At 42.4% G+C, this 14,693-nt stretch overlaps 2 protein-coding genes and 1 long non-coding RNA gene across 3 annotated transcripts in view; 2 read left to right on the forward strand and 1 right to left on the reverse strand.

The window, feature by feature from the left end:
- LOC149287725 (uncharacterized) overlaps window positions 1–14,693 on the reverse strand; it is a 415,509-nt gene that overhangs the window by 48,539 nt on the left and 352,277 nt on the right. The window lies entirely within an intron of this gene.
- The window catches only part of LOC149287727 (uncharacterized), a 253,773-nt gene continuing 242,139 nt past the window's right edge, over window positions 3,060–14,693 (forward strand). Inside the window, exon 1 of the long non-coding RNA XR_016277443.1 lies at window positions 3,060–3,306. This is a non-coding gene — a long non-coding RNA (uncharacterized LOC149287727). The remainder of the gene's footprint in view (window positions 3,307–14,693) is intronic.
- Window positions 4,897–13,478, forward strand: LOC149287728 (uncharacterized). Its single transcript, XM_089492486.1, has 4 exons — window positions 4,897–5,516; window positions 8,737–8,902; window positions 9,739–9,859; window positions 13,105–13,478. The coding sequence occupies exons 2-4, from the start codon at window positions 8,879–8,881 to the stop codon at window positions 13,413–13,415; spliced, it is 456 nt and encodes a 151-aa protein (XP_089348612.1). The 5' UTR covers window positions 4,897–5,516; window positions 8,737–8,878; the 3' UTR covers window positions 13,416–13,478.

The following is a 14,693-nucleotide window of genomic DNA, read 5'->3' on the forward strand; positions in this document are numbered from 1 at the left end:
TTAGAAGAAAAATCTGCTTTTTTAATTCAACAACAGGAAATGCAACTGATGCTAAAGCATTGGATGATTTAAAGCAAAGGGAAAGCTCATTGAAAATAAGAGGACTAATGGAAATCCAACATGAAAACCTCTATGAATATCTTGTTCCAGCGTTAGCTGATTATATGGAGATCTCCTATCAGGATTTCATTAACAATGTCAACAAAACTTTCAGGATTAACTCTCAGATTGCAAAAGACAAAAGCCTCCCCAGGGACATTGTTATTTCTCTTGTGAGGAAAACAATACGGGATGAACTTTTATTATTGAGCTATGAAAGCCCTTTGGAAATAGAAGGTTGTGCGATAAAGACATCCTGAAAAGAGTTCTTCAAAAAAGAGGGAATTACAAATTCATAACAATGAACCTGAATAAATATAAAATTCTTTATAAATGGGAAAAGCTGGAGGGAATCTCAGTAAAAAGGAACCAAAAATGGTTCAAACTGAACACGGTTCAAAAAGCGAAAGATTTCTGGATTAAATATGGGAAGAGGATTGAAAATGGACCTGGAAGAAGAAATGACAAAAGAAGTGATGATATAGACCAAAACAATGAACAAAATGGGAATCTAAACTATTGTATGAAACCTGGACAGATTGACAGTGAAGAAGATGAACAGGAAGTTAATCCAAATCTAGAGGAAGAAATAAAAGATGATGATGAGAGGAATGCGACAGAGGAGGGAGAACGAATAGAAGAGGAATTAAAGGTAAATATGAAAATATTAGAACCTAATAAAGGGGAAAAGAAGGGAAACTAGAAACCCCAAGAGATAGCCAAATCTGAATACAGACATTTTATCATGGGATATAAAAGGAGTAAACTCACCTATAAAGAGAAAATATATCACTATTTAGGGAAACTTAAGAAAGATGTTGTCTATTTACAAGAAACCCAATTAAGGCAAAAGGATATTAGATTATTAAAGAACAAGAAATTAGGGAGTCAACAAAAAAGAAAAAGGGGATTGTGATGTATGTAAAAGAGACTATTACAGCAAAGGAAGTGTTCAATGATGTAAATGGCCATTATCTTGGGGTTGAAGTGAACCTCCAAGGGAACAAACTATTATTGGTTGGAATATACAGCCCCCAGGGGAAAAAGATAATTCTTCTCAATCAATATATAATTTAATGACAGACTTAGATTACACAGAAATAATAATTATGGGGGACTGGAACACTGTAATTAACCCTTTACTGGACAGATCTTGTAGTAAAGCCAGGAAAAAGAACTAAGGAAAACTCCCCATGTCCTTTTTCAAACTGATGGAAAATCAAGAACTAGTAGATGTTTGGAGACATCTCTATTGGGGGGGCAAAGATTACACCTTTTTTCTGACAGACATAAGACTTTTTCTAGGACTGACTTTCTTTTAGCTACTAAAACATTAGCTGTGCAAATTTTGGAAATGGAAATTTTACCAAAATCCTATAACCATGAAAGTTAAGAAAGCTAAAACGTCATTTAATTGGTCACTGAATGAAAAACTATTACAATTTCCTAACAATGTAGAGAAACAGACTCTTAAATGGTATTTTGAAGAAAACGTGGGGAGAGACACTGATCATATAACAAATTGGGAAGTGTCGAAAGCCGTGTTAAGAGGTTTTTAAATAAAACTTAATGTGGAATACAAGAGAAAAAGCCAAGAAAAGACTCAGAAAATTCAGGAAGAGCTGAAGGAGAAGGAAGAGGCTCTCCAAAAAAACCCAACTGATGTAAAGACAAATAAAGAGATTAAACTCCTACAAAAACAACTCTCTATTATGCTAACTGAAGAGATGGAGAACAAGCTTAAATATCTCAGATTAAATAATTTCCAACAGTCTAATAAACCGGGGAAGCGATTATCTTATAAACTTAGGGAAAAGAAAGAAAGGAAGATGATAACGGAGATTCCAGTCGGTAAGAGGATGGTCACAGAACAAAGCAAAATGAAAAAGGCCTTTCATAAGTTTTATGGGAAATTGTATAACCAAGAGGAAGAAGATTTGGACAAGATGAATTCCTATTTACAAAACACCGAACTACCATTTGGGGGAGACGTTTGTATCACAATTGGCAGTTTGAGGCCTTCAGGAGAGAAAGAGAGTCTGAGGGGAAGAGAGGAAGGGGGTCCTGGAGGGAGGGGGCCTTGGGAGATATAGAGACTTCCTCGGATATCTGATGTTCGCTTCCTAAACAAAGGGGTTTCTGGCCTCATAAAGGATTTGGGGCAAAGTGGATCTGAAAGGCAGAAGTAGCCTTTTCTCTTGCCAATGGGATTCACAGTGTACTCCCTGGACTGGATCTCCCAGCATCCACAGGGCCAGAGAGAGGGGGGTCCTGCCCTGCATAGGGCTGCCATTTCATGGGTCTTAGGCTTTGGGGATGTGTGCCTTTGGCCAGTGTCCGTGTGGCTGGGGCTCCAGGGTCCCTCAGTCCCTCCTGCCTTCTTCCATATTAACTGCAGGAGGAGCCTGTGAGGGTGGGGCAGGGGGCGGGGTCTTCCAGCTCCTTTGCCCTCATTGGCCAGACTGAAGAAGGGGAGGAGATTCTGCCTCTCTATTTAGCTCTGCGCGCGGAAGAGAGAACAAGGAGCAGAGAGTGAGAAGGGGACAGAGAGAGAGAGAGAGAGAGAGAGAGAGAGAGAGAGTGAGTGTGTGTGCAGAGACAGCAGAGGGACAAGGCCTTGAAGTGGTAGGTTTCACTACTGCGCTGAGGCCTCCAACTGCCAAGTGCTGAGGTGGAGGAGGCCATTTTCTGTTCCATCGGCCATTTTGTGTGCTATTTGTGACAGTGGGAAATAATGTTCTGGAACCTTCTCTGAGGCCTCAGTTGAAGAGAGGCTTCTCTTTCTCTCCTGAGGCTCCAGAGAGAGAAGGAGGCCAGGCTCCTTGGGCCAAAAGGAAGGAAGTGTGTCTTTTGTGTGTATGTTTTCTGAGAGGGTTTTCTTATTACACAGCTCTGCTCCTTCTGGGGAACATGGGTTTTAAAAGGGATCAGAAATGGGGAGGATAGTTTTAATACAGTGGAGCCTCGGGTTACGAAAATAATTCGTTCCGCGGCCGCTTTCGTAACCCGAACGGCTTTCGCAAGCCGAATCCCCATAGCCGCTAATGGGGAAAAGCCGCGATTTGGTGTAAAATCGCGGCAAAAAGCACCAAAAGTTTTTTCGGGACCCGAAAAAACGTTCGTAACCCGGAACAATTATTTCCAATTGGATTTTTTCGGGTCCCGAAAAATTCGTAACCCGGGTATTTCGTATCCCGAGGTTCCACTGTACAAGCCTTATTATTATTCTTCACAAACATTGGACTTTGGCTCCTATCCCTGTTTTTAATAATTGTTTTAATAACTGAAAAATACTTTAATGGCATTTTATTTTGGATGGCAGTGCCCATTCTGCCCTCCAAGTCCTCCGAAGAGATGGCCATCCAGCCAGAGACTCCTCCAATGCTCTTGAAGGTAGCGTATCCCATAGATTTGCCAAGAGGTCATGGGGCCCACAGTCCCATGGGAACCAGTCCTTACACCCCACTTTGGGGAAGGAGACCCCCTCATCCCCCTGGGCTATTTACTACCAGGAGTTACTATGGCTGGGACTCAGAGGATTAGTTTCCTAGGCGTCTCCTTCTGCCCTCCATTGCCATTTCCCATGTGGTCTGTTCCAACTCTATGCTCCTTTAATGCTCTTTAATGGATGCTCTTAGTGAAGGGGCTCTTAGAGGAGGGGGTCAATGGGGGTGACACCAGGAGTGACCAAACCGGGTGACACCAACCCCAGGGACCCTACTGACCTGGCCCCATCCACTGCCAAGGTGGGAAAGTCTTTACATTTGGTGTTTCTTCAGAAAACCAAAGCAGAGGAAAAGCTTTCTTTAACACTTTGACTCTCACAAAAGGTACAAACAGACACACTCCTCTCCCCCTTGAACTGGGCCCTCTCCGTAAGACTCTGGTGGGGCAGGAGTGGGGCTGTGCCTCAGGAGAGGAGACCAAGTCAGGGAGGATTCAGGAGACAAAATGCCAGCAGCCGCTTTGGACTCCTGCACCCATTAGGAAGGGAGTATAGCTCAGTGGTTGGAGCACCTGCTTTGCATGGAGAAACTCGGAGGTTTTGTCTTCACAGCCTCCCTCCTTCTCCTGTCCCTAAACTAGCCCTGGAGAGTCACGACTGGCTGTCCCTCTGGACCCATGGCTCTATCGGGGGAGAGACTCTCAAGGAGGGTGACGAGATGACCTCCCCACAAAAGAGGACAAGGCACTGCAAAGTGGAAGACGTTCAAGGAAAATGGAGGGCATGACCAAGTAAAAGCTAAAAACACAGAGAGAAATGTACATTCATGCTTCTTAGTCATGCTCAAAATGGATGACCTTTTGGGACTCCTCCTGGACAGAAGGCTGAAATGTAGGACATGTCCTGGGAAAGGAGGACATCTGCTCAACCTGCCCTCAAGGACCTCCCTGCATATAATCTGCCTTCTCTGCTTCCCCCTGAAAACACCTCTCCTGCTCCACAAAGTCCTTCAGCAAGATTTCCTCTTTCGGTTTGGCTCAGGAGGAGTAGGCAAAGCAAGGCCCAGCAGAGATTGTTGGACTGCATTTCCCAGCATCCCCCACCAGAGCATCCCTCAGACCCCTATGGAGCCCTCTCTCCTGCTCCAGGGGAGCCTTGGCATCCTCCAGGACTCAGGACAAGGCAGTCTGCCTGGGACCAAAGAAAGAGCAATTCTGTCCATAGGATCCCAACAGTTATAAGCTTGCAAGGCGACATAATAGATGACTAGATATTTGCATGTACATTATCAATATTCCCAGGACTTCATTTAGTGTATATTTTAACAGTCAACAACAGAGCCTTCAATTTATTTCCCTTCAATCAGCTCTTGTACATCAATTGTACCAAAAGAGATGCATCTCATTCTGGGAACTGCAGTCTCCAACAGTCCTGCAGCAGGAACCGTATCTCTCTCAGTTCCCCAGTTGCTCAAGGTTGTTCCTCAACAGTCAGGACTCTGTAGTAGGGCTGTAGTAGGGACCCAATCTACTCCTGTCAGTCCCATAGATATTGCTCTGCTCATTTTATTTTGATTCTGTGCTGCCAAGGTGTTGAAGGGAGTGGTTTGAATGGGAGAAAACATCAATATTTTTCACTATTGATTGTAATGAGGGAGGGGGTCAGGTGTCTACTTTCAATAGAAGCATCAGGATAATTTTTAGGTGTTGTTGAGGTTTGGAAATCATGTTTGGGGTCCCTTCTGACTTTTGAACCCTTTCCTTCTCCATTTAGGGTTCCCTGAAGGCCTCCAACTGACAAACAATGAGGCAGAGGCAGCCATTTTGTGTTCTGGCGGCCATTTTCTGCTGCTTGTGACTGTGGGGAATAATGTTCCAGAACCTTCTCTGAGGCCTGTTCAGTTGAACCGAGAGGCTCCTCTTTCTCTCCCTGAGGAAAAGGAGACCAGGCTCCTTGGGCCAAAAGGAAGGAAGTGTGTCCCTTTGTGTGTCTTTTCTGAGAAGGTTTTCTTACACAGCTCTGCTTCTACTGGGGAACATGGGTTTTAAAAGGGATTAGAAATGGGAAGGATAGTTTTACTATAAGCCTTGTTATAATTCCTAAACATCGGGCTTTGGCTTCTAAGAGGAGGCTTGCCCCCAAAACTAGCCCAAAAGTAGCTCCTTTGGGAGGTTTTAAAAGTCTCCCCAGTTTCCTTATTAAGAGATTTTCATGGAAGAAGGAAGGAGGCAGACCAGACCATCTGATATTATTACCAAATAAACATAGAAACAAACAAGAACAACAAAAATAAGGATTAGACAGAAAAGCAAACTGCTTCCTCTTTTAAAGGAAAACAATTATTAAGAAGGTAAAACCAGGACTTGGGTCTTTTGCCCTTTTACAACCAATTCAGGCTGTATCTGCACTACAGAAATAATCCAGTTAGAAACCGCTTTAACTCTCCTGGCTCCATCCTGTGGAATCCTGGGATTTGTAGTTCATTGTGGCACCAGAGCTCTCTGGCAGAGAAGGCTAAGTGTCCAAAGGCAAAATCCCAGGAGTCCATAGCACTGAGCGGTTAAAGACAAACCTATTACTTGCATTTACCATCCACTGCTTCCAAACTACCAGACTAACTTTTATTTCTATCTCGTTCATTTCTTAATTATCTGTTAATAAGTAAAAAGCAAATATATATTGTTCTACTTATCCTTACGAATCATTTATTTTCTCTTTCAGTCCTCATTTAAATTGTAAAACAGTTGATACAAAATCGCTCCAATTAGATTAAACTAAACATCATTGGGTTTTTATTCTCCCAACATACTTCTATTTTACAGCTGTTATATTTCTTTGAATAAATTAAAACACTTCAACTTAAATTAGTCCTGTCTCTAAAGTATCATTTTCCCTCCATGCTTCTGGAGATATTCAATTATATGATTTGAGTCTTCTTTATATAAATTTGACGGTTTGTTTCTAATTCCTCTTGAGAGTTTGTCCATTTCCATCATGTCCAGAAGCTTAAATATCCAATCTTCTTTTGAAGGTATTTCTTTAGTTTTCCATCTCTGAGCAAACACTATTCTTGCAGATGACAAGATATAAAATAATATTTTACCATGTTTTTTTCTATGGATTGTTCTATTATATTAGCCAAAAATATTCAGGTGAGAATTTAAAAGATATAGTTACTTTCTTAATTTCAAAATAAATCAACTTCCAAAACTGTATCTCTTTCCCAAAGTCCACCACATTTGATAGATTGAACCCTGCTCCTTTTCACATTTCCAACATGAATTACTTCAATTCTTACACTTCTTGCTTATTCTCTCTGGTGTTAAATACCATCAAAATGTTTTATAATAACTCTCTTTGATGTTTTGGCTGCAAGTATAGTTCAATCTTTGTTTCCAAGTGTACTCCCACTGGTCTAATTCAATTGCAAAACCAAAGTTTTGAGACCATTTGATCATATTTTCTTTAATAACTTCCTCTTATATACAGATTTTAAGAATACTATTATAAAGTCTTGCTAACAAGGCATCTTTATTCAACATTATTTCCTGTTCTAGATCAGAGTCTGATTTGCAAATACCGGATTGTTTTTTATCCATTAGGAAGAGATCTCTTAATTATCTGTAAAAGAACCATGAAGATCATAACCCTGATCAATAGGATCTTCTCGTGTCTTTATTCTATAATCAGTTCTATCTACTTGCATTGATTCTTTATAAGCGATCCAATTTGCGTCCTTTTTTGAATCTCTGGTCCCTTCAGACTTTGGGGCCCTTTCATCCTCCATTATAGGTTCCCTGAAGGCCTCCAACTGCCAAGCGCTGAGGCAGAGGTGGCCATTTTGTGTTCTAGCGGCCATTTTGTGCTGCTTGTGACTGTGGGAATAATGTTCCAGAACCTTCTTTGAGGCCTCTTCAGTTGAACTGAGAGGCTCCTCTTTCTCTCCCTGAGGAGAAGGAGGCCAGGCTCCTTGGGCCAAAAGGAAGGAAGTGTGTCCCTTTGTGTGTCTTTTGTGTGTCTTTTCTGAGAAGGTTTTCTTAGCTCAGCTTCTGCTGGGGAATATGGGTTTTAAAAGGGATTAGAAATGGAATGGATACTTTTAATAGAAGCCTTGTTATTATTCGCAAACATCGGGCTTTGGCTTCTAAGAGGAGACTTGTCCCCCCCAAAAAGCAAAAAGTAGCTCCTTTGTGAGGTTTTAAAAGTCTCCTCAGTTTTCTTATTAAGAGATTTTCAGGCAAGAAGGAAGCTGACTGACCAGACCATTTCATATGACCAAGTAAACATAGAAACAAACAAGAACAACAAAAATAAGGATTAGACAGATAAGCAGACTGCTTATTTCTTTTAAAGGAAATCCATTATTAGGAAGGTAAAAACAAGAGCTGGGTGCTTCTGCCCTTTTACAACCGACTCAGGCTGTATCTGCACTGCTGAAATAATCCAGTTCTAAAGTGTGTTAACTCTTCTGTTTCAATCCTATGGAATCCTGGGATTTGTAGTTTGTTGTGGCATCAGAGCTCTCTGACAGAGAAGGCTAAGTGTCCCAAAGGTAAAATCCCAGGATTCCATAGCGCTGAGTGTTTAAAGCGGTGTCAAAGTGTCTTATTTCTGCAGTGTGGATGCAGCCTTCTTGGGAAAGGGGCTGATGATGGGGAAAATCACTGGGGATCTCTGGAGGTTTCAGCAGATGTTTTATTTATTTATTTATGATGCACTCATTTCACACCTAGCTGCAGGGACAAAACCAGGGCCCTCTCCAATTCCCCATCCCCTCATCCTTCACCACTCTAATAAGTCATGGAGTATCTGTTGTGTAGGGGATCTGCAGTGAATCTATGATAGGTCCAGGGGGCTTTGTTTGAAGCACAGGGAGGAAGGGGATACCCACCTCTGCATCGGCCCAAAGGAGGCATATGTCACCTGCGTATGTCACAAACAGGATGCTGTTCTCTTTATTCAACATTATTTCCTGTTCTAGATCAGTGTCTGATTTGCCAATACTGTATTGTTTTTTTATCCATTAGGAAGAGCTTTCTTAATTGTCTGCCAAAGAACCATGAAAGATCATAACCCTGATCATTAGGATCTTCTCGTGTCTTTACTCTATAATCAGTTCTATCTATTTGGATTAATTCTTTATAGGAGATCCAATTTGCGTCCTTTTTTGAATCTCTGGTCTCTTTTCGAAGGAACTTCATCTCGGCCCCCTTGGACACAGCTTTGGGACACCTTTTGCTGGAAGTGACCCAAGTTCAAGGCCCCCAGGACCCCTGTCCACCTAATGCCAACATAGAGGCCAAGCGGAGGGAGTTGGGCTCCAACAGAAAGAAGATGCAGAGATACAAGAACGCTTTGGTGAGTTGAGGTTCTTGACTATTAGTTTCATCTGTGTCACTGCTGGGCCAGCTCTTGAAAGCAGGAGGAGAACATACTCTTCCAATTTAGCAGAGACAGTCCTGGTTAATCTTCTGTCACGCCACTTTTTCAGGGGCTTTTAAAAATGTCCTGGTTGCTCTCTTATCCTCCAACTTTCCCCCTTCACAGCTCACTTCAGTTCCTGAGTGCCATTGAGTTTGCCCCCCATCAACTCAAAAGTGGGGAGAGGAGAGGAAGGAAGGAAGCAGGGTATTGCCCTTCCCAGGAAGCTGAAGCAAAAGAAAACTGCTGTGCCCTTCCTAGCTTGTGTGATCTTCCTCATAAACAAATTTGGCCATCTTGACCACCTTTTGGTTTTGCTTGTCCACATGTGTCTTCCTTTTCCCATCTGTGAAATGTTGGGGGATATGGGAGAATATCTCTGGATCTAAATATGGGGTGGGCCCAGTGGCCCTCAAGCCCACAATGCTCCCCAGAACAGTTTTTTAAAATTAACATTTGCCTCTGAAATGTGGCAAGAAATGTCTAAATGCACTATAATTCTTTGGTGGCTAAATGTACTGTATGTGTTGTGATAGTCAGTATCCTAATCCATCCTCAGTATCCCAGCTATGGCCTAAATTATATTGTATTTTATATTGAAAGGATTCAAGACAAACTGATCTCACAGGCAGTAGCTTTTCTCTTGCTGACAGAATGTAAAGTTTATTTCCTGGACTGAATTCTAAAGTGATCAAAGAATATTTGGATGCACGATGTGCTTTCCTCCCCTTTTGGTTAGGCACTATGTGGATGAGGGCTATTTTCTGTTGCAGGTGACCTTTGCAGATGTGGCAGTCTATTTCACTGAAGAGGAATGGAAACTGTTGACGAAGAAGCAGAGACTTATGTACAGTTCTGTAATGATGGAGAATTATGAGAATGTGGCCTCTGTGGGTAAGGAACCGGAATCCACTAGCATTATAAAATCATAGTTGGAATAGACCACAAGGGTGACCCAGTTCAACCCTCTTCTGCCATTCATGAATACACATTCCAAGCACCATCCAGCCTCTGTTTAAAGCCTTCCAAAGAAGAGGACTCCACCAAGCTCTAAGGGAGTATATTCCACTGTTGAAGAGCTGTTAATGTCCCAAAATTCCTCCTAATGTTTAGGTGGAACCTCTTTCCCTGTGGCTTGCATCCACTGTGGTGTCTCCTTTTTTCTGTAGTAGCAGAAAGCAAGCTTGCTCCATCCTTAATACAAGGACCCTTTCCGATATTTAAACATGAATATCATATCCACTCTTAACTTTCTTTTCTCCAGGGTAAACATACCCAGCTCTCTAAGCTGCTCCTCATAGGGCTTGATGGTTTCCAGATCATTCACCATTTTGGTTGCGCTCCTCTGGGCATGTTCCAACTTGTCAACATCCTTTTTGAATTGTGGAGCCCAGAACCAGACACAGGATTATTCCAAGTGAGGCCTGACCAAAGCAGAATAGAGTGGCAATATTACTTCCCTTGGTCTAGAAACTATACTCGTATTGATGCAGCCTAGAATCACATTGGCCTTTAGGAGTCCTAGATCCTTTTCAAGCGCAGTTTTATTATTATTATTATTATTATTATTATTATTATTATTATTAACCTTTATTTATGAAGCGCTGTAAATTTACACAGCGCTGTACATGCAATCTTTTTAGTTAGACGGATCCCTGCCCTCGGGCTTACAATCTAAAAAGACATGACACAGAAGGAGAAGGGAGTGGTGGAGGGAAAGGGTAAGAGGTCCAGCAGTTCCTCTCTACCTCTGAGGCCTGGACCAAGGCAGATGGACTGGAGGGAGGGCTTGGCTTCATAATGGATGGTTAATCATTTTCCAGGGAAAATACATATTATCAAGTAGGATAATACATATACAATACATAGCAATACAGGAAATGGTTCGATAAACATGCAACAAAAGAACATCAGATAGTAAGCGACAATTATGCAATGCCTGGGAAGGCTTCTCTGAACAGGATGGTTTTCAACTCCGTTTTGAAGCTGGTTAAAGAAGTGAAGGCTCTTGCTTGTGGGGGAAGAAGGTTCCAGGAGTGAGGGGCAGCAAGTGAAAAGGGGCGAATCCGGGATGGGGCAGAGGAAATCCTGGGCTGAGACAGGAGCCCTTGACTACCAGAACGGAGGGCCCTGGTGGGAAGGTGACGAGAAAGAAGGTCTGATAAGTAAGGAGGGGCCAGTCCATGGAGGGCTTTAAATGTCGAAAGCAACATCCTGTAGAATATTTGAATTTGTAGTTTAGTGAGGCACTATTGGAGAGACACCAAAGGAGAGGGGCATTGGGGATTGGGAGACAGCCACGAACCTGACAGATTTTAAGAACTGGTTTGAGAAAACCTCTGAGAATCGGCTGAAATCCTTGTTTTCAGACATATTTAGGGGTTTCATTAAGCAATTATGAGTAATAACTATGAAGGGAGGAAAGGGGGGGGGCATAAACCTGCTTTTTCTCTAATGTTTCTTTTCCTACCTGAGCTTGCTTAGTTCCTTGGTTGATTCCAGAGGCCCTTTGTTACCCAACATGCTGGAGTCTGGGGAGGACACTCCCAAGTGCTATGCTTTTAGGGGAATGTGGTACAGTGAGGCCTCCGCATACGCGGACTTTTTATAAGCGGCTTTGAGCGTACGCTCTCAAGCAGCGCGTCCCATTCAGTTGAATGGGCGCGCACGCCCGTTGCGCCCCGCGTACCTCTGCGCCGCCGTGCACGAGCCCCATTGTTTACAATGGGGCTCGAGCATAGGCGGAAATCTCCATATGCGGCGGGATCCGGAACGGATCCCCCGCGTATGGCGAGGTTCCACTGTACTTAGCTAAAAGTAGACATATAGTTTGGTTGGGGCAAAAGCAACCTTGGGATTCAGCTCAACTATACCAGGCCCGGAAGCACAGAGAACTCCAAATGCATTTGAAATAGGTTTTTATGTTTTATTTAGGGGGAAAGCAATATACATGCATATACAGATATAGGTGTTCACACACACACAAGAACTAGTAGCAGAGGTGGGAGTGGTGAATAGTGTGAGGCTTTGCTAATGGTAAAACTTTACCTAGGTGGATCTTGATTGCAATTGTTGAGGGTCCAGAATGGTGAGAGAAGTCAGTAAGTTCCATAGCAAGTGGAGCTGGTGAGTGTAATGAGGTGTTTAGCAATGTAAACCGACAGACTGTCTGTCTGTAATTGGACTGACGTCAAAGAACAGTCAATCAGGGAAGATATTTTTACTGTAATTGTTTCTTGGGGTCAGAAACCGAGTGTTCAAAAAGGTTTATATCATTTTAGAAAGATTCCTGGGGGAGAGAATGGTTTGAAACTAAATTGAATGCAATGGGTGCTTGGTGGAAATATCTCAGACAAAAAGGATTAGCACACTGGCTCTTGGTCCTTCTTGGCTCTGAATTCCTATTGCATTCACAATCCAATATACAGCGCAATCTGAGAGTGACACTCCCAGATGCAGCTCAAGAATAACATAGCAGAGTATGGAAACAAATATCCAGATATAGATATTGGCAATACACTGGCCACTTTTCACTTAAAAATAAATCAGAAACACAATTGGTTTTATTTAAATTCATGGAGGTTCTCTATCTTGAGTTGCAAAATAATACAAATATTTGCAAGCTTTCCCCTCTGACTTCCATCAACTTCACCATCTCTTATACACACAACTCCAGTCCAATCCACACCAATCTGCATGTGAGCTGTATACTGTATTGGTTGTGAGTCATCTCCAGGTGCCAAACACCATGAAGGGACCTCTACTGTTAGCTTCCATCATGCCTTGGGCTCTGACTCAGGACTCTATGGCCGTCTCACAGGATATGATGCCACATGTGAATCAAAGTAATTTTTCCACATGTTAATGGAATATTTTTTCAACTGTCCTTTGAGTATCTGCTTCCACTGATTCCCTCATCAAAGTTCCCTCAATCTCTTCTTTGGTAGCTCCTATGAGTAAGGATACAATCATTATATGGATTTGGGGGCATCCAGAACAGGGTCATCCTCTGGTCACTCACACCAACTTTATTAATCTAATCTGAAATAGGGAGGGGTGAACGTGGGGCTAAATCTTGGGGTAACGTCTTCCTCTCTTAATGCTGAGATTGTCTTGTCTGTCATTTTCCTTGTTTACAGAATCACTTGTCAGTCATGAAAGAATCCACACAAGAAAGAAGTCACGTAAATGTCAGCATTGTGGGAAAAATTTTGCTTACAAGTCATACCTAGTGAGACATCAGAGAGTCCACACAGGAGAGAAGCCATACAAATGCCAGAATTGTGGGAAGTGTTTTTCTTTGAAGTCACACCTAGTGACACATCAGAGAGTCCACACAGGAGAGAAGCCACACAAATGCCAGCATTGTGGGAAATGTTTTTCTTGGAAGTCAATCCTAGTGTCACATCAAAGAGTCCACACAGGAGAGAAGCCACACAAATCCCAATAGTGAACTAACATTATTATTGTCAATAATGAATACAAAAAATATATTTTCAATCCAGTGGTGATAAGAAAAGGTCCTTGTGATTTTGTTTGTAAGCTTTGTCTGTCAATATGTCTGTTTGTGTTTTAAAGTTGTATTTTGTTATTTTTAAGTTTTAATTGCTAATAGTATAGTTAATTACTTTGGTTTGTAAATTTGACTGGGGATTGTGGGTCGTGGTGTAGGTTAGGTAGATGAGGGGCTGGGATTTGTTACAGCTGTCTAGAATAGTTATGGGAATGATAGCTTTTGCAATGCGTGGGATGTTGACTGAAGAAAGTTGGGGGAAGGTATTGACAGAAAGGGCTAGTTTGTGGGAATGGCAAAGGGGGCCTTGTTAGCTGTGGGGCAGAGACCATGGGAATCAGAGGTGGGGGCTTGGTTTGCAAGAGGGTGGAGTTTTAGGTGTTGGGGTTGTCAGAATCTACTTTCATGCAGGGATTCAGGGTGTATTCTGCCATAAGGATTGTAGAGGTTAGGGAGATGATTAGGGATAGTTTAGACACGAGGGGGGTTGCATAAGGGGGGTCAGTGAATAAGCTCTCACACACACACACATATATAGAGAGAGTTACATAAGTAGATAGAGATATAGATATGTAAACACATATATAGTATATAGAGAGATAGTGATATAGATAGGTTGATAGACATGATGGGGATTAGACCAACAACACTTGCATTCTGTTGCATTCTGGGAAGGAGTTGCGGCCACCATGGGATATGCTGCGGATGATCACGTATCCGGAACTGTCAGCTGAGAGCAGCAAACAATTGGGGCCATTCAGGCAGTTTTATTATGGAGTGATGGTTAACAGACACCCTCTATTCCAGCATCCATAGATTTCTCAGGACAGAGCAGCTTACGAACCAAATGCTGCTGTCGCTAGGGCAGCTTTGATATAGAATTCCTTTCTCTGGGATGAAGGGGGAAAAGGGGGGGTTGGCTGTTTGGGCGAACAGGAGGAAAGGGGAGGGGGACTGGGGTTTTAAATGCGGTTTCTATTGGAAGTCCTTCAGATTCAGCAAAGACGTGATCCAGTGTATTTCTCATTTCCTGATAATAAATTTTTGTTCTTACAATAGTTGTTAAGGTCTGGTTAGAATACGTAATTCTCACAGGGGTTTCAATATATTCTTTGGATTCGGGAGGGCAGTTCTGGCTTAAACACTGAATTTCTATGTGTTCTCAATAAAATTCTTTGTTATTTCAACACATTGGACTCTTTGATGCACAGAAGT

The sequence above is a fragment of the Sceloporus occidentalis genome, unplaced genomic scaffold, assembly GCF_023333645.1.
Source record: "Sceloporus occidentalis isolate IW3139 unplaced genomic scaffold, rSceOcc1.0.p SCAF_57, whole genome shotgun sequence".
Classification (NCBI taxonomy): domain Eukaryota; kingdom Metazoa; phylum Chordata; class Lepidosauria; order Squamata; family Phrynosomatidae; genus Sceloporus; species Sceloporus occidentalis.